At 37.1% G+C, this 24771-nt stretch overlaps 2 protein-coding genes and 1 pseudogene across 2 annotated transcripts; 1 reads left to right on the forward strand and 2 right to left on the reverse strand.

The window, feature by feature from the left end:
* Positions 1-1586: 1586 nt before the first annotated feature.
* LOC145789791 (uncharacterized) lies at positions 1587-2812 on the reverse strand. The gene is made up of 3 exons (XM_082867210.1): positions 2058-2812; positions 1896-1976; positions 1587-1795 (listed from the first exon to the last, which is right to left on the reverse strand). Exons 1-3 carry the CDS (start codon positions 2757-2759, stop codon positions 1709-1711), a joined length of 870 nt encoding a protein of 289 aa, XP_082723336.1. The 5' UTR covers positions 2760-2812; the 3' UTR covers positions 1587-1708.
* On the reverse strand, positions 2762-3839 carry LOC145802476 (protein FAR1-RELATED SEQUENCE 5 pseudogene; annotated as a pseudogene).
* A 17245-nt stretch (positions 3840-21084) lies between these two features.
* On the forward strand, positions 21085-23973 carry LOC145802514 (uncharacterized). The gene is made up of 2 exons (XM_082895257.1): positions 21085-22828; positions 22928-23973. Exons 1-2 carry the CDS (start codon positions 21733-21735, stop codon positions 23971-23973), a joined length of 2142 nt encoding a protein of 713 aa, XP_082751383.1. The 5' UTR covers positions 21085-21732.
* The last annotated feature ends 798 nt before the right edge of the window (positions 23974-24771 follow it).

Here is a 24771-nt window from a genome sequence, read left to right on the forward strand (position 1 = left end):
TTTATCCCCATTTCTCGTGACCCCCCATTTCAGTTATAAACCAAACATGAAAAGAGTTCACTGTCATTATTTCTTTTCTTATCATTTCTCATCAAGTCACTGCATCCAAATAGAGTGTTAATGTCATTGTGTGAGTGGACCATCTTTGTGGCTTTGTTGTTTTTTGAGAGTTGTTGTTCTGTCTTTTTCTGTTAACTTTTCTCTATTATTTATCATATCATATTTTTCTAACTTGAGCAGACTTTCTGACGACTTTTTGTTTTTCATGAATCAGGATTCCAATTATTTTTGAAGGTGATCTAGCACATATTGCGGCCTACCATGTAAAAGAAAAAGATTTTGTTTATATAGATGATGACGACGATGACGTTACGTCCACAATTCGTGCCAATGCTGGACCTCAGACAGATTCAAGTACTGTAGAAATTAATGATCTAAGGAGAAGGAATGACCTGATGGACATAACAGTGTCTAATATGAATGTATTTTAATTTATTGTATTTTAATTTATTGTATGAAGGAATGACCTGATGGACATAACAGTGTCCACAATTTGTATGAATGTATTTTAATTTTGTTGGTTGAATGAATGTAGACTCTGTTAATAGTGTCTAATATTTAATACAAAATTTGGTCTATTGTTTGAACATAACAGGTACTCCAATAATCTGTGTAACACATGAATGAATGAATGAACTTGTTTGTTTGAACATAGCAGGTACTCGAATAATCTGTGTATGAATGAATGAATGAAATTGTTTGCTTGTTTGAACATAACAGGTATGAATGAATGGGTAGATGAATGAATAAACTTGTTTGTTTGTTTGAACTTGTTTGTTTGTTTGAACTTCATTGAACTTCGAGTAAACAACCCATATGGTTGCAGCCCATGGCCAACCATTGAAGTGCAGCAAAGAACAATGATGCAAAATGAACAGTTGATGCAAAATGGACAGTTCGCTGCTGTTGTTCCTGTGGATATGCATACAGTTGCCGATTGATATAAAATGTAAGCCAACTCCTGTACAGGTCAGAATGGACTCATCCATGAATTGACATAAAAAATTAACACCATGTGCCGGGTTGACAAAGTAAATTTGCTACAACAGAATAGAAAGACTTCTTTTTTGATCAGCAAAATAGAACTTCATTGACAAAGCAACTCTATTGAATAATCACCCTAACACAAATAATCAGCAGCTTCACTCCACCAGCTACAGCAGCATCAGGAGGCATAAAGCAACTAATGGACACACAAATAATCACCCTAACACATTCCATCAGAACAACATATCAACAGCAGCAGAGCAACTCTATTGAATAATGCAACCAACCAAAACAACATACACAGGTTCAAAATTTCCAGGTTCACTCATTAATGGTCCATGTTCAATAGCTGAAATTCAACAAATTCACTGAACATACAAAGTCAGTCATACTCTTTCAGTCAACATACACAGGTTACAATTACCACTTCGAAACTAAAAAAAAAATGGATCCCCATCGATGTTCAAGTCAACAAAATTTGATGGTACTATCGAACTTTGACTGGTAATATTGTTAAGCATTCCAGCTTGAGTATGAGATGTGCTTCCAATGTCGTCCCCAATTGTACTAACTGGTGCCTGTAAAAATAAAGTAAATATTAAAAAAAAAATCCACAAACATATTTACCAATATCAACCGATAACAAACAAAGTGCAATATATTAAGTCCGTTCAACACATACCGGTACATACATACTGTCTGCTATGGCATCCATAGAAGGATAATAGTAAGGTTCATTTGGCGGCACCTAATAATGAAATAGTAACACAAATGAATTAGTAATTTCAAGCAATAAAATTAAAATCCAAAAATGTTAACACCAAACAACTTTTATATTTAACGCGTACCGGTTCATACATAGTGTGTTGCACGCCTCCCGTACAAGGAAAGCTTAACTTACGAGGTTCACCTTGACGCACCTTTTGACCCTATAGCACAAGTTCATTGATGAATATTTGAAGTTTAACAATTTCGGCTATATATGATGTAGTGCGGAATGAAAAATGTACCGGATTATCCTTCTTATTTTTTCCCTTCAACCGATTCACTATTGCATCAACCTTGCTAACCTTCCGTTTCGTACATGGACGGCCACTTCTTCGAGCAACCAAAGGACTGAGCACCTTGCGAGTCATGCTTTCTTTTCTAGTATTGATACGAGGCGGACTTTTTGGTGAAGTATGGGAAGGTGGTAAAGTAGCACTCGAAGGTGGTAAAGTACTAGTACATGGCACATTACTCGCACTACTTGATTGAACTGTTCTCACTTCATCCTTGATTTTCATCAACCCAAGTTGAATCACTTTGTGTTTACCATCATCATTGGTAGCAAGTTCTAGGATCTCATCCAACGTGTTGTGATAGTTATCATGCAACTTTGGATGTAGAGAAGAGCCAAAGTTAGTATATGTGGTTGGAATGCATGTGTAGCCTCTTTCCAAGTCTTTTCTCCACCTCGAAACAATGTATTTATTTGGCACCTCATATATGGATCTCTCAATGAGTACACAAAGTGAATGGGCACACATAATACCTCTAAACTCAAACAACCGACACATACATTGGAGCTCACATTCAGTTGAATTAAAATACACAACAAATTCCACTTTCTTCATCCCCTCACCCACAACAACAGCCTCCCTCACATGATAGGTACAAATTGCGCCCTCCTCTTTGATAAGATTTGCACGACAATACACTAGACGCTTCATTTCTAGTTGAACTTCTTTAAATTTTGAATTAGTGTAAGCTGCACGAAATTGCTTCTCCAAACGATACACTGTTAAGCAATCATACGATTTGTTACGAGACTTAAAATCTGCTTTTGTCTCCATCTCTACCTTACTTCTTAACGCATTGTCATACTGCTCAACAAATTGCTTTAAGGTTGTCTTGGAGTTCACATATCCATCAAAGAATGCATTCATACTCTCACTTCGTTGTGTAGTTGACATGCCAGCCCAAAATATGTCTTTAACATAGGCAGGAATCCACCTATGTCGCTCATGGTATAACACCCTCAACCACTCGTTATCATTCAAATTGAAATTTTCAATCATTGCTTCCCAGTATTCCTGAAATTCATCTTTTGTGAATGAATCATAAACTGCATTACTCAAAGCAACCTTGATGGACTCATATTGCGAATATCCTCGCAATTTCTCTGGAATTTTCTTCATAATATGCCATAAACACCAACGATGCCGAGCCTGTGGGAAGACAATTTCTATGGCATTTTGCATAGCTCTGCACTGGTCAGTTATTATCGTTTTTGGAGGCGCATCTGACATACAACTTAACCATTCTTTGAAAAGCCAAACAAATGTCTCCGTGTTCTCATTACTTAACAACCCACAACCAAACAAAATTGACTGATCGTGGTGATTAACTCCTACAAACGGAGCAAACGGCATATCATATTTGTTTGTCAAATAGGTTGTGTCAAAAGAGACAACATCCCCAAATGCTTTATAAGCCGCCTTACTCCTTGCATCCGCCCAAAACAAGTTTCGCATGCGACCATCTTCATTAAGGTCAATTGACGAATAGAAGTTCGAATTTTGTTGTTGCATTTTATGAAAATAAAATGTAACTGATTCGGCGTCGCCTACCCCAAGTCTCAATCTTCTAGCATTTCGAATATAATTCCTTGCATCTTGTTCATCAAACGTTAATGCCTCATATCCCCCCGCATCAACAACTATGGAATGAAAATTCCTAGCCACCCCAATCCCTGCTGCATCGTTAACTTCTAGTCTCCTCTTCACCGGAGTAAGAATCCTCTTATTCATTGGAAAATGCCGTGAGTCACTCGGAATAAAATCATGAGTGTGCTCAAGCACAACCGTGGTTAACTTATATCTTCCATCTTTTTGTAGAGTGGCTCTAACCCTTGCTTTACAATCTATTTTTGATGACAAAGATGGTTCGAGTACATTCAATTCCGTGCCCGAGTACATTCAATTCCAAAGTACTTTACTTCCCCATCCCTCGTTACATTTTGTGTTCTATAAGATATAGCAAATCCAAGTTGTTTCGCATATTTTGCATAAAATGTGTGTACTTCTTGCTTGGAGATAAAACACATCCCCTTCTTCGGTTTTTCAACTTCACCACTCTCATTAAATTCAACATTGTTATCTTGTTCTTCAACTTCCTCACTCACATTGAATGAATTATTCATTGAATCAATATCCATTGTAGCTTCAAAGTGGGTACAGATTTTTCTCAACAAAGTAAGTGACTTGATGTGGAGTGCCCTTCAATGGAATCTGATTATAGAAAACATAACTTTCAAGTAAGTGGATCACTGCCAAAATGACAATCTATATAAAAATACCTTGTTATGAGCATTAAAGTATAACAAGATGAAGCCATTGAATTGTAGTTCATAACAAGGAACTTATGAATCTGTTCATTGAATTAATTTATACAATGAGTCATGGTGTTTATAATTTTGTGCAGTGAATTATGGTGTTTATAACATTTCATTGAATTTTGTAACAACAATATATTTCATAACAACAACAATGTGAATTTTGTTAATCTTGTTAAATTTTCATGAAGTTCCTTTTAAATTTTCATCAACAACAATGTTCCTTAATAGCACCAGATTTCATCAACAGAACATATTTTTCATCAACAATAATGTTCCTTAACATGTTTTGTACAGCAGCAGCAGATTTCATCAACATCTTGAATTAATGTTCCTTTTTAATTCTGTACAGCAGCAGATTTCATCAATACAACATTTTTTTTCATCAACAAAAAATAACCCATTTCCTACCAATTTAACAGAACATATGAATTTATACTTTGACAAAAGGTGGGAAAAGGTGGGTGTGCAAAAGGTGGGAAAAGGTCAAAATTCGGCACGCACATGGATTGAGCAATGTTTCCTACTAGTTTAACATCAAGATTCGGTGGGTGATTGCTCAATGTTTCCTACTAGTTTAACATCAAGATCATACCACATTAATTTTTATTTCACTCACCTTTCGGCACACACATGCAGCGGCGGTGGCACCTTTCTCACACACAGCGGCAGCAGCCTCGTCGGCGGTACTAGTAGAAGCGGCAGCAGCTTCGTCAGTGACACCCTTTCGCACACACAACCTTGATCGGCGTCCTCTCTCTCACTCTCTATACTGTGTTCTTGTTTTTCTTCTTTTTTTTTCTTGGAAACGAATGTCTGAGTTTGGTAAGAATTACCTGTGTACAAAGAAGAAAAGGTGAGTGTGCAAAGAATGGTCAAAATTCGGGCCTTTCGACCCTTGACCTTTCGAGCTATGAAATGGGATTGTAACTTACCTTAACCTTAATACCTCACTCTTTCTTTTCACTACTAAAAATCTTCTCAACTTCCACTATTTTTTTCCTTCTTTTCCCTTCCTTTCTCTCTTCCTTTCCTTCCTCTCTTTCTTTCTTTTCTTTCTTTTCCATCGCCCAGCTGAATAATTTTCCTATTTATAAGGAGGTGAGGCCGTTGGTGGCCAACGCGTGGCCAACGCATATCTTTTCTCAAGATTTGATTCATAATTATGTAGATTTATATTTATCTTATATAAATATTTAAAATAATTTCATTTTGATCCAAATTTTTAATATAATTATATAAATAATTTAATTCCTAATTAGGTTGCACTTTATTATATACTAATAGTAAATTAATTATTTATTTATATTTTGATCCCTAAACTTTTAATAATTATATTATTTTACAAAATTACACATAATAATATATAATAAATTATATATTTTCCTAATTGTGATTAAATAATATTAATATAAATTCTACAAAATTATTAAAAATCTGTGTAATTACAGGAATAAGTTATACTTGAAATAAATTTGAGTCATACAATATGTTTTTATACATTTTTTGTGTTTTATTATTATTATTATTATTATTTATAAAAATGTCTAACCACATAGAGTAATCTCTGAATTAAATTCTAAGGAGTTGAACCCCTCAAAAATCATTTTTTTTTTCTTTTTTCTTTTTTGATCGGCAAATGTTAGTTGTTAGTTGTACATTAGCATCAATGGAAAAAAAATCTCTCCATCTTTGGCAAAACACTTTTTGATCGGCAAATGTTAGTTATTAGTTGTTAGATTAGCATCAATGGGAGAAAATCTCTCTACTCTCGACAAAGTACCTTAGTGCTTGCACTCCCTTAATTTAATCCCTATAAGGAGAATTGAGCTTATGACCTCCTTAGAACTAAATTCAAAGGAAGATATAGGCCTTGTTTGGTTTGATTTTGGGAGTTTTCAAAAAATATTTTGGGAAGAAAATTTAGAAATTTTTGTAATTTGTTTGGTTATATATTTTGAAAATAATTTTGAAGTTTGGGAGTTTGGGATAATTTAATATTTTGTTATAATTAAGTAGATGTATGTGAGAAAAAAAGTGATTAAAAAAGAAAGAGGAGAGAGAAAAAATGATTGATTGATATGTAGGAGTGAGAAAGTGATTTTGAAAATTTTTTAAGAAAAATTACAAACTAAACAAAATTTTCAAAATTTTTCTCTGAAATCTTTTTCCCAAACCCAAAACAAACAAACAAGGCTATAGTGACTAACTAAGTTAGGCCTAGTTGGTACCTCAAAAATTACCCATAGATGATGTTACATAATAAAGCCACTTTATAGTGATAGATTGCAGACTCGCGCGGGCATGCACCGGTTATAAATATCTTGCACAACCCACACTGCTCTTCAAAGCAACCAAAGTAACATTCAACCCCTCTCTCTCTCTCTCTCTCTCTCTCTCTCTGTGTGTGTAGACACCCCATTTTCGACCGACCTTAAGACTTAGACGTTATCGATTGAGCGCTTAGTAATTGCGCATGTTCTGAGATTTCAAAGTTTTGGCTGAGAGCCTCGCCTCCGAGCCTCGGAACTTTTTGTGCTTTGACTCAGTCTACGGACCAGGTCTTGTTTTCTCTTCCCGGAGGGAGGGAGAGGTCTTGTAGACCACCTCTCAGTGGCTGTGGGCTACTTTTCATGGTCGTATGCCACTGTTCCCGTTTGGAGACTAGTTTCCGATTTTCGGAGCCGTCGGCCGCGCGCCTCGGCTCGGGATCGCTTGACATTCTCCGTTTGGCACGATTTTTGGAACACACCTCGTTTCCTCTGTCTAGAGGGACACTATTGTCTGGGAGACCACTTTTGTGGTCGCACGCCACTTTTGATGCTCGGCAGTTGGTTTTCAGGGCTCCCGGCTGCGCGTCTTGCCTCCCGAACCCTCGTCATACATCCATTTTGGTTTGTCTTGGGTACAAATAGTGATGGAAATTTGAAACCAGCCCGACGGGGACCTGACCCCCCATCCCTGATAAGAGTGGTTTTTCTCCGAAAAATACTCCCGACGGGTTGGGGATGGTTTTCAAAAATAAATCCCCGGTGACATTCAGACCAAGGACGGTGATACATATTTCTTCCCCTGCCCCGGCCCCGCCCCGATTATCCCCGATTTATATTATATATATAGATATATATATGTTTAGGGTTTTGTTTGGCTGAGAACAACTCCTCTCTTTGAATATTATATATTATGTATATATGTTTATTGTTTAGGATGGTCTCACTCACTCTCTCTCTCTCTCTCTCTTTCTCTCTTACACTCTCTCTCTCTTCTCTTCTCTTCTCTCACTGTCTTTTCTCTCCACACAGACGCAGTCGGCTCCTTAGGCCACCGCTGTCTCCTCCTCCGTCGCCTCTTCCTTCTCCTCCGTTGTCTCTCGGCCTCGTCCTCTGTCAACTCCTCCTCCGCCAGGCCTCGTCCTCCGTCAGCTCCTCCTCTCTCCGTCGTCGGCTCCTCCTCTCTCCGTTGTCGGCTCCTCCTCCTCCTCCCTCTGCCACGGCAAATCTGAGAAGATACGCCACCGCTAGATCTGTCTCTATTTATATATATATATATATTTTTATTTTATGATATTGCCTACCGTTGATGAAAAAATGACATTGATGATTGATGATGTTGTTGTTTGATGATCAATGATGTTGTTGATGATGATTTGTTATTGACAGAGAGCTAAACAGAGAGAGAGAGACTTATGGGGATTTTTCGGGGTCGGGGAAACCCAATCCTCATTGGGGGCGGGGCTGGGGGGGTGAGGGGTTCCCCGTCGGGGATCGGGGCCGGGGACGAGGAAGTTTGTAGCTTCGGGGATCGGGGACGGAAAGGGTGATCCTCGGCCCCGCCCTGTCCCGTTGCCATTCCTAGGTACAAACCTTACTTTCCTTGTTTGGGAAGTGGTACAAAGGTGGGAGACCAGCTTTCTCCTTGGAAACCACTTTTCTCCTCGCCAGCCGGTTTTCGGGTCGGGAAACTGGTTTTCTTGGTCTTTGGGCCACATTTTCTAGTTTCTCACCCCACGATTGGCTTGCTTTTAGTGTAGAGACCACCATTACCCTTGGCCGACCACTTTTTATCTGGGAGACCACTTGCCCTGGTCGGTCGACCAGGGAAAGTGGTCGGCCGATCACCTTTTCTGGTCGGTTGGTTTCCTCTTGTTTTGTCAGATTGTGTGGATGCCAGCTGTGCCAGCTGGAAGGCACAAACTGTATCCTCCATACACGTGTATGGAGGATTTGCATCCAAGCTTTTAGCTTCTTGAGGAAGCTTTAGCTTAAAACCTCTATAAGAGAGGCCCTCCTTCTCCTTGGCACAGGTTCAGAATTTTGGTGGAAGGCAAAATACATATCTTTCTCTATATCTCTATATTTTGGCTCAAAGTGTATATTGTTCTTGACCTATTGCACCACACCTCATAGCCATACACCTCCACCATTGATATGAGGTTCTTGGAGGGTATTTTCAGAGGTTGAAGAGTTGGTTTTTGGTCTCAAAACTTGCAGGTTTTGCTGAACTTCAAGGGTAACTCATTTTTCGTCTTTTTAAGCTCTATCTTGATCATTCTTTTAGCCATACTTGCATGCATATTTAGGCTTTGTTGTCAATTGAAACAAGCTTCATATTTAAGTGTTTTCATGTTTGTTTAAGGCTCTTTTGGTGTTGAGGGTTATCTACCCTCTTGCATGCTCTATTTAGCCTTATTTTGTGCCATGCCATGAGACCTTTGTGTTGATCTTTGCTTGGCCTTTTAGCCACTAAAATTCAGCAGATTTTCAGTGGTTGGCATGTGGTTTTGAGGGTCTAAATCAGAGAGGGGAGACCCTCTCTCTTTTGGCCTTGTTTGTTTGCATTTTTGGCCTTTCAAAAGAGCACATACTTTCATACTTTCAAGGCTTGGTTCAGGCCCTTTTTGGTGACTTTTGGGACCTGCCTAGACTCTGTCTATGGCTGGTTTGGTCACCTTGTGTTTGCCTCTTGCATGTGTAGAATAATCCCTTTCATGGCTTATCAAAGTAGCACCTCATTCTTGCATGTATTGGTCATGTTTCAGTGGGTTTTTGGCCGTCATTTGGCATGCCATGATTCTGTTTTTGGCTGGTTTGGTAGCCTCTAATATGCTTCATATGCTTGTAGTGTAAATCATATTTACTAGCTTGAAATGCATGATGTTTTGGCCTTCTATTCTAGCATATTTTGGCCATGATCCAAACTGATTTTGTTCATATTTTGGGCTACCTTAGATCTGTTTTGAGGCCTCTTGGTCGAATGATTCTTGACATGCATACTTATAGTGTAATAGTCTTGCCTAGCTTTGAGTTTTTGAGGTCCCTTGCATGCTTAACCTTGAGGTATTTGCATGTTTTGGCATTATGAGGAATGTTATTTCAAAGCTTATTTCTTGGCCATATTCTCATGTTTGTCACTCTTTCAATGTGCTTGAGAGTTGCATCATTATACCACATTTGTGAGCCATTGCATAAGCTTCATTTTTGTGCCTTTCATGCCATCATCTTAGTTCACTTTTGCTCCTATTCTAGCCTGCATATGGTCTGTTTGGAGTTGGTTTTAGCCATTTGAGCATTGCCTTGCATGTCTATAGTGTAATACACTTCACTAGTTTCGGTGCTTGAGCCATTCAACATGCATTGTGTGAGTTGTTTACATCATTTGGAGTCATGTTGTATGCCATTTCAGAGTTGGAACATGTGTCCTTGCACTCCATATTTCATTCTTTTCAATGCGTTTGGAAAGTTGTGCTTTATGCCTTAGGCTTGGGGCCATTGCATTGGGCATGTTTGCATGAGTTTTGGAGCCTTGTTTTCATCATCTTTGGCCACTGATTTGGGTGTGGCTAAGGCCCATCCATTTTGGTTTAAGTCCATTTTGCATCGAGTATGCCATTGTAGTTCATAGCATTGAGTATGCCACGTTATCGCATGACTGATCATTGCATTGTGCATGCCTTGTTCATCTCATTGTGTATATTAGTTCCATGTGCATTGTGTATGCTAGTGTCATGAGCATTGTGCATGCCATGTAGCTTATAGCATTGTGTATGCTAGTTGTATGTTTTCATGTTATCCCTTGCATGTTTACATCACTTAGTTGCATTGCATTAGGATTGCATGCTAGAGTTGCATTTGTGCATGCCATGTTTGTTGCATTGTGTTTGGGATAGGAGTTAGTACTAACACGGGAAACGAGGGACGTCTCGTACTCAAAGTGACGAAACGTGCCTCGATTCCCGGTCGTCGACATTCTTGACTACCTATGATGGAGTTGTTGGCTTTAGGTGCTTGTATGTGCATTCATTTCACATTGAGTCGTGCAATTCGGCTCCTCGGCCATCATGCATCGAAATGAGTGATTGGTGGCCCAAGGGTTGAGGACTACACTCCCTTGAGCTTATGCAATGATGGGGAGAGTGGCCGTGCACATATGTGTTGCAAATACTTTGCCGTGTCTCTCTTTTTCCCTTTGTTGCAAAAAACCAGAAACCAAGAGAGGAAACTGGTCGGCCAACCAGATTTACTGGCAGGCCGACCACTTTTTTTGGTTTCCACCACAAAAGGTGATCCGTAGTTGGTCTCCCATGCCTATAAGCCGGTCGGCAACCTTCCCACAGATTCCCAGGGTGGAGTTTCATCTCTCTAGAGCTTTGTGCAAGTTTCTGAGATCAATTGCAAACAAAGGCGAGTTGGGGCGTCGCGAGGGATTTCCGAACAAGGCAATTCAAGCGTGCATACGTCCTTTGTCATTCAAAGCAAAGCTAAGGTAGCCCACATTCATTTAGTTTGTATGCTCATTTAGATTGCATACTTAGTTAATGTTGTGTAATAATTAGCTGTAGCTTATTATTCATTTCGTTGTGTAATAACTAGTTTAATTAGATTAGCTTAGGTTAGCTAGTTGTTTTTGTATTATTTATTCAGACCCTCCGTCGAGATGGCGAATTTTGTAATAAGTGTGCGTGTGTGTGCTACATGTCTTCCAATCCCACGTCTTTCTCTCTTTTATTTACCAGCTTACGATGGTTAGTTTTAAGATATGTTTCAATTAGCATCCTTATGCTTCGTATGTTTGCATTCATTCATCTGTCTTGCATGCACCGGGCTCGGCGCATCATACTAACTGCATTGTATTTCAATTCCTAGTTGAATACATGTTATCTGTAGCATCTTATATGCCATCTTAGAATAGCCGAGCCTATCTTATTTGCATTTTGCATGTGTTGCATTAGCCATCTTAACATGAACTAGGATCATGCATTGATTACTAACTAGTTTTTGTTTTGGCTTGGAGTACTCGGTGAGTGTTTATGTTTTAGCATCTTTGCATGTGTGTGAGTGACTGCCATGATAGCATGCTTGCCATAAGGTTAACTGCTGATGTGATATAACTGCCTGAATGCCTGTGGGTGAAGGTTGGATTACTTAAATTGGAAAAATTCATTGATTGCGAGTTTTAAGCCCACTTAAGAGTGACAAAACACCATATTTTCTAAAGCCCACTTGAGGGTGACAAAATCCGCATTTTAGTCTACTTGCGAGTAGCAAACTGCTTTCAAAAAATGAGATGTTTTGTTCGAACTTAGGCGATCCAGTCTATATTTGTATGCTGTGTGCATCACATAGTAATTTTAGTTTAATAACCGGAATAAGAGCACATGTATTTTCAAAAACAAGATATTATGTTAGTAAAGGCCGATCTTTGATCGGACGAGCGGGGGTGCTCATTACATGACTTTCCCCTCTCGTACCCAAGTTCCTGAACCGAGACAACTTTGGTGATGATGGACACCTGGCCTTAGGCACGAGTCAAGGTTTCCTAAATTCTCCCAAAATAAAATATTTAGGTGGCGACTTTGTATCTGGCAAAACAATCCATGTTTGGCACTTCTTTCTAAAAATTAGTTTTTCAAAACGATTTGCCGGATTTGGACTCTTTAGTGATTTATCAATCTCGTATTGCACTTTGCGAGATCAGATTAAGAACCGTGACATTGAGTCCGAACTGTAGTATGATAACCCTGTTCCGTTTTGTGCTAATTGGTCCTTAATATGAATATGATTATGTATTTAATGTGATTTTGTGTGCCATTATGTGAAAATATATGGCTTTGAATTTCTATCTGTTCACCGTAGGAATATTTGTTTGATTGCTTGCTTTGGAAATAAAATTGAAGGCCTTATCGGCCACAGAAACCGAATTTGATTACGCCATAGTGATTGGCATAATTTTTAGAGCCTACAGTGAAGTTTAATAGAAAAATGGATTCGGACCAAATTAAATTGATTAAATTGTTGAATTAGTGCCCTATTAGTTATTATTATTAAATTGAATTAGTGGGATTTGTTGTATAAGGGCACTACACCCTCAATTCTCCTCCTTTGTTGCATTTTGGCTGATCTTGAGCTCTAAAATAGAGAGAGGGCCGGCTAGAGAGACGGAGAGAGAAACAATTGAAGATTTTCTCAAGAAGCTTGAATAAATTGAAGGCTAGCTCAAGAATTAACCTTAATTTGGAGGATTAAAGCTCCTAGGTGAGTAAATTCATGAGTTTGAACTTGTAATTTGTGAATTAAAGATTAATTGGTGATCAAGAACAAGAGTTGTGCTTTAATTGATGAATTTGAAGTTAAAATGCACATGCATGTATAGGATCACCATGATTTTGCATAATCAAGCATGTATTAAGTTGAATATGGAAAAATGAGTGTTAAATCATACATGCAAGTATGTTGTTGTTGAGTTTCATGAGAGTGAACACCATTTGCATCATCTAGGTTGTGAATGAGGGTAATACATCACATGCATGTACAAATTTTAAGAATAGGAGCTTTGAATGCATGAATTTGCATGTTGAAAATGAGTTTGGTGTCAATTGGGACATGCATGTGCTTGATTTATGAAATTGAGCCCCATATTGATGTAAATGGGTGTTTGTATCATGATAGCATAAAAATATTTGAAGTTTGAGCCAAAAATTATGAGTTTGGAACCTTTGGAGGTCGAATTGAGCTCAATAACAAATTCTGGAAAACCCAAAATTCTTGATGTCCGCTCGAGCGGGGAAACCGCCGCTCGAGCGTGAAATATGAGCTCCCAGCATATTTTGCAGACATAGCTTCCACTCGAGCATGGAAGTTCACGCTTGAGCGGGGAGCTATGTAGACAGATCTTCAGCTCGAGCGGCCGAGTTCGCGCTCGAGCATGAAATTGATGTAACCAGCACTTTTGTAAACCTCATGGGTCCGCTCGAGCGGGGAAGTCCACGCTCGAGCGGGGACCCTGTTTTCTGAAATTTTGAAAAGACATTTTGTGTTTCGTTTTTTGTCCTCTTTCACTTCTAAGTACTCTTAGGCATACATTAAGCATTGTAATTGAGTTAAAGAGATAAGAATGAAACCTAAAAAGGAAAATGTGAATTTAGAGCAAATTGAATTGTTTGTGACCCTTTTGTGTTCATGGAATGTGTAGGGTTGAGCTCCAGGGCAAACCAACCAACCGATCACTGTGAGTAATGTCTTAACAAGATATTTGAGATATGTTATTGTCCAACTCTTTACTTCTATGTAGGTTTTGTAAGTTCATTAATTTGAATAGTGGACAACGATTGATATAAATGATTGGGCCGAAGGCCGATTGACATGAATGATTGGGCTGAAGGCCGATTGATTTAAATGATTGGGCCGAAGGCCGATTGACATCAATGATTAGGCCGAAGGTCGAATGACATGAATGATTGGGCCGAAGGTTGATTGACATAAATGATTGGGCCGAAGGTCGATTGATACAAGTGATTAGGCCAAAGGCCGTCTGCTGTAACTGTTTCGAAGATTGCTTATGTATCTTCCTTATTGATATTATTCACTGGGCTTTCGCTCACACTTATTCATGTACATATAGGTGAGCCAAGGGACGTCCAGAACCAGCCTCGGTGAAGTTGTGAGAAACAGTCAAAGTTTTGAGGAGTCAGCCCAAACGTCTCATGCACGAGACTATCTTCGCTTTTGTCATTTGTTCATAGTTTTGTTATGTTGGCGAAAGCATTAGACTACTTTTGTATATAAGTCTTGGGTTTGACTGACTTAAACTTGTATGATCTAGTATGTATAGTGTTCTGTGTTAGTATATATTTTGATGTGAGGTATTAACATATAAATGTTTGGAATGTTATGGTGTGCATATAAGCACAGCTCTATGGACAAAGTTTTAAATTTTGCTTCCGTTTGGCCCCTTTACTCTGATGAGTTTTGTTTTTCTGGTTTGAGGCCATAGGTAATCTCGTGATTACTGGCCGGTTATGGCCTTAACCCATAGGGGTGGGTTCGGGTTGTGACATGTAGTGAGCCCAATGAACAAAACGGGATTTTCCCGGGACGTTCGGGTGCGTCTACAGTGTGTTAATTCTTTTCTCTCCCTGCATGGATTCATCAAATGATGGTAAAGCAGAAATGTTTTTCTTGCCATGGATGTTGGCAAGAGGGCACATGATTCCAGTGATAGACACAACAAGGGTTTTTGCTGCTCATGGAGCTAAAGTAACCATAATCACAACTCCAGGCTATGCTCAGCTCTTCCAAAAATCAATAGAGAGAGACCAATCACTACTAGGCCATGACATTAGCTTCCACACCTTCAAATTACCCACCGCCGAGATCGGCTTGCCCAAGGGATGTGAGAATCTCCTCTCCACCATCCTCGACAGGGACATGTGTTGGATTTATTTTCTAGTATGGCCCAATAGCCTATATATTTTTTACATGTTTTAATTTATTTGGACTCCACAATTAGATAAAGCCAATATTATATATAAAGTTCAGTAATTAGAATTTTAATATAATCACTCTTCTAAGATAAGAAGGAAACCTTGATGGATTATGAATTCTTCTAATAGAGTTTATTTGGCCCTCTTCTCTCCTCTATATATGGATGGGTGACTCCCCTTTCATATTATAAGTATTTTTTCCATCACTCTAAGTTTTATAGTCATCCTAGTTAAGAGAGACAGAGAGAAGAAGGTTCGCCAAGAATTAAAGGTTCAACTCTAAGGGGTATTTTCTCAATTTCTCTAATTCAATGGCTGACAAAGGTATGTTTGTTTTATTCTTGAGTTGTATTGAATTCAAGATCTTGTTAAGTTTAATTCCGCATTATTATTATGGTTACAGGTATTATTAATACTTACATGTGGTATCAGAGCTTTAGTTTTCTGAATCAATACACCTTGGAATAATAATATATTTATGATAATGTTATTAATAAACGGTACCTTTGTTTTTATTAAAAGTATTGACTTTAAAATATTATCTCAATTTGTTTGTATTGATCAAACGTGTAATACACCTTTTTGATTTTTGTTATGCTATTAACATGCTTTCCATAACCCTTTACAATAAGCATATAAATAGCCATGACTTTAAAGTTTGCATGATAATAGTCCACTTATCTGGCACATAGGTTGGTTGGTTAAATTTAAAGTTGAAACCTTGCCTTCTTATTAGAGAATTGGACAAGTTTTTTTTTTTTTAAAACAAGCCACGATAAAAAATTTGACTCAGGCCGTTACTTAGTCATTGCACAATCCAACAGATTTTGCTACCAATTTTGGTTGACTTGGTACATCAAAACTTGATTACAAATTATCGGATTAAAAGTGATTTTAGAATTCGTTGAATCATTCAGTCTATTAAATAAATATTTGATTGTATTACGTCAAAGAATTATGGTTTTATCTTGTCTGATTATGTACGCTTTATTATTAATATTTATATATTTTCATGATCTAAAATTGATATCATGATATAATTTTATGACATTAACTATTAAATATTAAAGTGGTTAATTCATATTATGTGTAATTCTTATTGACCATTATATGAGATATTCATGATTGTCATATTTTATATATATATATATATATATTCATGTTTGTCTAGAGTTATTATTATTATCATATTGGTAATTGCAATCACATAAAGGAATTCTAGAAATCATTAAATAGTAATTGAATTAATGATAATTAAATAACTCAAATTAATGAATAGAGAATATTGTTGGTTAGTTTCGTATTCATAGGGTTTACTATTTTAGTAGCTACCAAAGTAGCCTAAATTTGTAAAACTTATGAATATAGAACTACATAAAAGAATTGTTAAAATGGTAACATTAAGGTTGATAATATTCTCAATTGCAATTATAATTAGGAGATTGAGACTAGCCCAAAGGAGAGTCACTTTCAAATAATTATAAACTGGGTAGGATAATGTAACTTATGTAATTTGACAGATTAGAATTGAATACCCAAAGATAACATGACTAGCTGAAAAATTACATAAATTACTTTAGACCTATATAAGTGATTCTTAACGAGTGGACAATAGATATACCTAAGTTTTGCCCAAAGGAAAGACTTATGTGATATCAATAGTTCATCATAATTCTCAAAACTTTAATATGTATATTGTTTATGCCTTTTTCCGTGTTACTTATAAGATCTTGTGTTAATACCTCTTAAGATCTGTCAAAACGATAGCTTGCTATCTAAGGTGGTTGGACTTAGAAGGGAGGCTATATTGACTCCTCCGACCTTCCAGGGATCTTACTTGGTTATTGACCAAAGGACTCTTTAGTGACGTTACCCTAACGCTTAAAGTAAAATTTCGTTAAAGGCTGTTGAAGATCGACAAGCCACTTGCTGGCATTATTATGGTTAAATTAACAACAATGAAATATAATGGCCACCGAGGAGTTTAGGATCACATCCTTAATATGGCGACAAAGTTGCAAAACTTAAAAATTTAGGGATGCAGGTTGATGAAACTTTCCTCGTGCAGTTTATTCTCAACTCACTTCCATCACAGTTCGGTGCATACAAAATTCACTATAACACTAATAAAGATAAGTGGAGTTTGAATGAGCTAACTAATATGTGTGTTCAGGAGGAAGTGAGGTTGAAGGAGGAAGGACGTCAAACTGCATTGGCTGTAACTCATGGAGCTATAAAGAAAAAGATGGGTAAGTTTGTAAAATCAAAGAAAAATCCACCAAAGAAAAAGAATGAACTTGGGGAAGAAAATCAGGCTCAGAATGGTTTCACTGTCAAGTGCTACTTTTGTAGCAAGAAGGGACGTGTAAAGAAAGACTACAGCAAGTGAAATGCTTGGTTCGAAAAGAAAGGTAAGAAATTTTCTTTTGTTTGTTATGAATCAAATCTTGCTGAAGTACCTTCTAATACGTGGTGGATTGACTCTGGGGCCACGACCCACATTACAAATGACATGCAGGGATACCTCTCAACTAGGAAACCGAAGGAAAGTGAAAGATTTGTTTATATGGGGAATCGTCTCAAAGCTGAAGTCGTAGCTGTAGGAACCTATCGACTGATTTTAGAGACGGGTCATCAGATGGATCTAGAAGACACTTTTTATGTTCCTTCAATTTCTAGGAATTTAGTTTCATTATCCAAATTAGATCGTGTTGGATATTCAGTTTTATTTCATTATGAAAAACTCAATTTAATATTTAATTCAAAAGTGATTGGTTCTGGTAATTTATGTGATGGTTTATATAAAATTATCTTAAATCATGAGTTTGCACAATCATTAGCAACTCTGCATTCGAATATTGGTTTAAAACGTGGTCTAATCAATGAAAAATCCTCAATCTTGTGGCATAGATGGTTGGGGCATATCTCTAGAAATAGAATTGAAAAATTGGTGAAGAATGAGATTTTGGAAAACCTAGACTTCACTGATTTTCAGATATGTGTGGATTGCATTAAAGGAAAGCATACCAAACACACCAAGAAAGGTGCCACAAGAAGTAATGGCCTTCTTGAGATAATTCATACAGGTATTTGCGGGTCACTCAACATCCCATGTCTTAGTGGTGAAAAATATTTTATCACATTTATAGATGACTTCTCACGTTATGGATATGTGTATCTAATTCATGAAAAGTCTCAGGCTGTTGACATCCTTGAGGTGTACATAACTGAAGTCGAGAGACAATTAGATAGAAAGGTTAAAATAGTGAGATCAAACAGGGGTGGTGAATATTATGGTAAATATGATGAGTCAGGCCAAAATCCTGGCCCATTTGCCAAATTCTTAGAAAAGAAAGGCATTTGTGCTCAATATACAATGCCTGGTATGCCACAGCAAAATGGAGTTGCTGAAAGGCGTAATCGTACACTTAAAGATATGGTTAGGAGTATGTTAAGTTACTCAATTGTACCTATTTCATTGTGGGGTGAAGCTTTAAAGATTGCAATGTATATCTTAAATAGGGTTCCTAGTAAGGCGGTCCTAATAACTCCTTTTGAGTTGTGGACTAGTAGGAAACCTAGTTTGAGACACTTACATATTTGGGGTTGTCCAGCAAAGGCAAGAATTTTCAATCCACAAGAGAAAAAGTTAGACTCAAGAACAATATCTGGATATTTCATTGGTTATCCAGACAAGTCTAAAGGGTACAAATTTTATTGTCCTAATCACAATACGAGGATAGTGGAGACTGATAATGCTAGATTCCTAGAAAATGGTGAAATTAGTGGGAGTGAGAAAACACGAGTGGTGAATTTCGAGGAAATTAGGGTAGATGTGCCAACATTTGACCCTTATCAAAAAAATTGTTGTTCCTCAGACTATTCCATAAGCTGAGGGAAACGAACAATATAATGAAAATCCTTCACCACCTCATGTTTCACCACTTCATGAAAATACCACCATTGAAAATATTGTAGAACCACCACAACCAGCAGTTTTGAGAAGATCTCAGAGGGAAAGAAAGCTTGCCATTCCAGATGATTACATGGTGTATCTACAGGAATTTGATTTTGATATTGGGATTAACAAAGATCCAGTCACATTTTCACAAGCCATGAATAGTGATGATTCTTCTAAATGGGTCAATGCTATAAATGAAGAGTTAAAATCCATGGAACAGAATAGTGTTTGGGATCTCGTCGAATTGCCTAATAACTGCAAAAAGGTCGGGTGTAAATGGGTCTTCAAGACCAAGCGTGACGCAAAAGACAATATCGAACGATTTAAAGCCAGACTTGTTGCCAAAGGTTTTACTCAAAAAGAAGGCATAGACTATACAGAGACCTTCTCTCCAATATCTAAGAAGGACTCACTTAGAATCATCCTAGCATTGGTAGCTCATTATGACTTAGAGTTGCATCAAATGGATGTGAAAACTGCCTTTTTAAATGGGAATTTGGATGAAAAAATTTATATGGAGCAGCTAGAAGGATTTGCAAAGATAGGTAAAGAACATTTAGCTTGCAAATTAAAGAAATCCATATATGGCCTTAAACAAGCTTCCAAGCAATGGTATTTAAGGTTTAATGATACCATTATCTCTTTCGGATTTAAGGAAAATGCAGTTGATCAGTGCATATATCTGAAGGTTAGTGGGAGCAAGTTCATTATTTTGGTGTTATATGTGGATGACATTTTGTTAGCTAGTAATGACCTTGTCTTATTGCATGAAACCAAGGAATATCTCTCCAAGAACTTTAAAATGGTCGATATGAGTGAGGCAAACTATGTTATTGGCATAGAGATCTTTAGGGATCGATCTCGAGGATTGCTAGAACTATCTCAAAAAGGATATATTGATCGTGTTTTGGAGAGATTCAATATGCAGTTTTGTTCAACCGGTGATGCACCCATCATGAAGGGTGATAAATTAAGTGAAAAATAGTGTCCAAGGAATGATTTGGAAAGAAAAAAAAATGAAGGACATTCCATATGCTTTGAGGCTACAAATTATGCTTTATGGTTGCGAAATTTCATCTCAGGACTTGGTGTTGTTGACTCAATTGCCAGGCCGCTGAAGATATATTGTGACAATACCGCAGCAGTTTTCTTCTCTAAGAATGGAAAGTACTCTAGTGGTTCCAAACACATGGAAGTAAAGTACTTAGTCGATAGAGAAAAAGTCCAGAAACAACAAGTGTTAATTGACAACTTAAGCGCCTCTCTTATGATTGCTGATCCATTCACAAAGGGATTGCCACCAAAGACATACAAAGAGCATGTTATCAGGATGGGTCTTTTAAGCAACCCTTGATGTATATGGTTAATTCTGAGTGCTTATTTTTATTTGACACTATTTGCGTAATAATAATTTTGTTTCTATTTTTCCTGTTTCTAAAAGTGTGTGTACACATTAATTTGAATATTGATAAACAGAGAATGTCTAAACAAGACAAATTACAGAGGCCTTTCAGGAAAATAATTATATATCCCGATAAAGGACTGGGTTGTTGAAGGTTATCAATGGTGTAGTGCATAGAAGGAAATATGACATAAATGTTATATAACCGCTATGACTCACATTGGTGATCTGAAGTAATCACAGTATTATAGTTTCTAATATATCTGAACTTATTGGCTATTTTTAAAATTCGTGATCACGTGTTAAAGTTTTTAGTCTGGAATCCAATGAGTCAAAATTTTTTATAAGTTGCATATTTTTGGAAAAAAAAAACTCATAATTGCATCATAATCGACTTAATGGGCCAAGCTGGAGAATGTTGGATTTATTTTGGGCAAATTACCATGTAGTCCTATGTAGGGGATCTATTTCCCTTTTAATCCCAATTTATTTTTAATAGATCAATAGGTCCACAGTTTTTTAAGTTTTATACCCAGAGGTCCCGTTTTTTATTTTCGTATTTTTAAATGACTGTATTACCCTTTGTTTTGAGATCTATATGTACGTGAAAAATCAAATTTTTGCTCCGTTTAAAAAAAGGAAATCAAATCTTCGTCTCCGCGATCTCGATTTCTCTTCGTTGTGGCGATCTCATTGTGCTGTGTGGTCGATCTCATTGTGCTGTGAGGTGGATCTGGTTGTGCGATTTGAATCTCTGTGGACAGGCGATATCTGCGTACGTTGTCTCTCTCTCTCTCTCTGGTGATAGATATATGTATGTGTATGTATGTATCTGTCGATACATAGATATACATATATATGTCTGTGTGTGTATGTGGTTTGTATTTGTCGATATATATGTATGTATATATAGATAAGCAAATTTGCGTGATATGTGGTTTGTGTTTGGCGAATTTTGTTTGTTTGATTTTGATTTTGTTGATTTTGTTTGTCGTATAGTGTAATGTGTTTTGAAGTTGTATTTTGGAATTGTGAATTTTGGTGTTTTGATACTGATATGTTGTAAGTGTATAATTTTACAATTTGGAATTGTAAATTGTGCACTGTTGGTATTGATATGTTGTAACTGTATAATTTTGCAGTTTGGAATCTGTGAACAATTGCTTGTTGGTTTGTGATTTTGTAGTATGGAGCGGTGTTTCATGTTAATGTGCAAATACAGTAATTGTTGTGCTGCTATTAAGATTAGTGAGGGATGTAGTTATGATGAAATTGTTGAGAAAATATGTGCGAAGTTCAAGGAGTTGAGTGTTGGTAACTTTTGTTTGTTTTTCTCTGTTCCTGGATATTCTAATTGTATTGTTGAATGTGATGATGATTTGGGGAATATGCTGTCAATGGTAGGTGGTAGTGGTTGTCATGTTGTTGATGTTATTGTGGGGGATAAGAGAGTTGTGGAGGTTGATGATGGTAATTCTTGTAGGATTGATTCTGTAACTTGTGAGAGTTCTTTTATGAATGATTGTGATGATGTTAGTGGTTTGTTGCGTAGTTTTTATCCAGAACCAGAGAGAGTTTTGTTGTCTGCTAGTTGGAAGGGGATTATACATAGTGTTGGTCAAGAATTTGAAGGTGGAGTGCCGGGGTTCCGCATTGCATTGGCTAAGTATGCAGTTGAGTGTGGTTTTGCAGTGAATTATTTGAAGAACGATGCAACAAGAGTAACTGCTGAATGTATGATGAAGTCGTCTATGAGTTGTAAATGGTTTGTGCATGGAAGGGTGTTGATGGATTCTGGTGTTTTTTTTATAATGAAGTTGGATAATGTGCATACTTGTGGGGTTGTTGCTCGTAGATCTTGTAGCAAAATGGTTGGTTCTAGACTTGTGTCTGATATTGTACAAAATGATATTAGTGATAATCCGTTGACTCGTCCTATTGAAGTTAAAAAAAAGTTGAAGAAGCAATATGGTATAGATGTTTCTTATCGGGTTGCATGGTTAGGAGTTGATAAGGCAAGAGGTGGGTTGTTTGGTGATTTTGCAACTTCTTTTGACCAGCTTCGATGGTACCTTGAGACGGCTGTGAGAACGAATCCGGGAAGTGTGTTTGAATTAGATGTGGATGAAAGTAGTGGGTGTTTTCGGAGGTTGTTTGTGGCATTTCATGGATGTTTGTATGGCTTTCAATTTTGTCGTCCGTTGTTATTTGTTGATGGTACATTTTTGAAGGGGCGTTACAAGGGGCATTTGCTTGCAGCAACATCAAAGGATGGTAATCAAGGTATGTATTTATTTGCAGTTAGTATTGGTTTATTTTGTCAGTGTGTTATTGTATTGTGAGTTTGCTAATTTTTGCAGTTTCATGTGGTTTTGTTTGCAGGTTTGTTTCCTTTGGCTTTTGTGATTGTTGACGCTGAAAATCAAGATAATTGGATGTGGTTCTTAAGTCAGTTGTTGAAGGCCGTTGGTTCAGGCCGGAGATTGACTTTTGTGTCGGACCGTCAACATGGATTGCTAGACGCTCTTTCAGTGGTTTTCCCCAATGCACATCATGCTTATTGCTTGAATCATTTGAAGAGAAATTTGATTGACAAATTGGTGGGACTTCGTACTAACTATAAGGTGTGTTTGATGAAAATATTAGTTAAATGTGCTTATGCGCCAACGGTTGCTTCTTTCCAACATTATATGGAGAAATTGAGGCGTATTGCTGGGAATGGTAGAGTTGATAGTATGTTGGATGGTTTGCAAAATGATAAGTGGGCCAATGCATTTTTTAGAGGGAAACGATATGGTGAGATGTCATCTAATGCTGCCGAGTCTTATAATAATTGGATTGGTGGGGCTCGTGAGTTGCCTATTACTTGTATGGTTGATATGATTAGGGTTCAAATCATGACTCAATTGTCGGATAGAAGAGCTGAATCTAGAAGATGGACTACGAAATTGTGTCCAGTTATGGAAAAGAAGTTGGTGGATTCTTTGGAGCTAGCTAAGTCTTGGGATGTGATTGTTGCTAGTGATACTGTGCTTGAGGTTCATTCTTCTATTTCTTTTTATGTTGATATTGGTAGACAGACTTGTTCTTACCATGAATGGCAATTGAACGGTTTTCCTTGTTGTTATGCTGTGCATACTTTGCGTAGTAGTGGTAGAGATGTGTATGGTTTCATTGATCCTTTTTTTCATGTAGATTGTTTTAGAGAGTCATACAAGGAATCTGTTTATCCAATGCCTTCAAGTGAGAGATTTGACTTTGATGGTGCCAGTAGTTCGGTTATCAAACCTCCTATAACGAAGAAGCAGCCCGGGCGGAACAAGAAGAAGAGGATACCTTCTAGGGGTGAGAATGTGAAGCAAATCAAGTGTGGGAGGTGCTTGAAACATGGGAATCACAATAAGAAGACGTGCAAGGCTGCTATTTGAGGCCACAATCTATTCTTTTGGATTTGTATTTGAATTTGAGGAATTATGATAATAAAAAATGTGATACTTGGTATTGTGGAAGTAATGAATAAAGTTGGTTGAATTGTTTTTTGTTTGTTGATGTGTTCTTTACTTATTGAAATTGTTTTGTAACAGTCTGGTTTTGTTTTTTATTTTTATGGAATGTAGAGAAGGTTGTTGAAAATTTCTTATTGAAACAGTATAATATGGAAATGTAGTTCATATTTCATAGCGAGAAAACTGTATAATTTTGCAGTTTTAAGAATTATTAGAAACAACCTGATGAAATCACATAATTTTGCAGTTTTAAAAATTATTAGAAACAAGCTGATGAAATTGCAAAATTTTGCAGTTTGAAGAATTATTAGAAACAACCTTTACTGTATGAAAATATATGCAACCACAAACAAGTAGACAAATAATCAGAAGAAGAACCACAATAATAATAACAAGAAGAAGAGCAACAACAACATCAATCATTTTCACCATAACCATAATAACCAGAAAAATATCATTCCCAAAAGTATATAAAGTACTTGTCACATGTTAAAAAAGAAAAAAAATAAAAAATAAAATAAGGTACAAAGATATGTTCCCTTGAATATTTGTATTTTCAATAAGTTTGTTCATTGTTTCTATGGTTTGGTATGTTTTGTCAACATTTGGTAGTGCTCGAGTTTCCAGGATCGGTTCTCATCATTGAGGAATTGATTGATGATTTGTGCTCGAAATTTGACCCACTCAGTTGGACGAAGTTTTTTCTGCACAGGTTGCCAG

The sequence above is a fragment of the Camellia sinensis genome, chromosome 1 (assembly GCF_055761805.1).
Source record: "Camellia sinensis isolate YWXY chromosome 1, ASM5576180v1, whole genome shotgun sequence".
Lineage (NCBI taxonomy): Eukaryota > Viridiplantae > Streptophyta > Magnoliopsida > Ericales > Theaceae > Camellia > Camellia sinensis.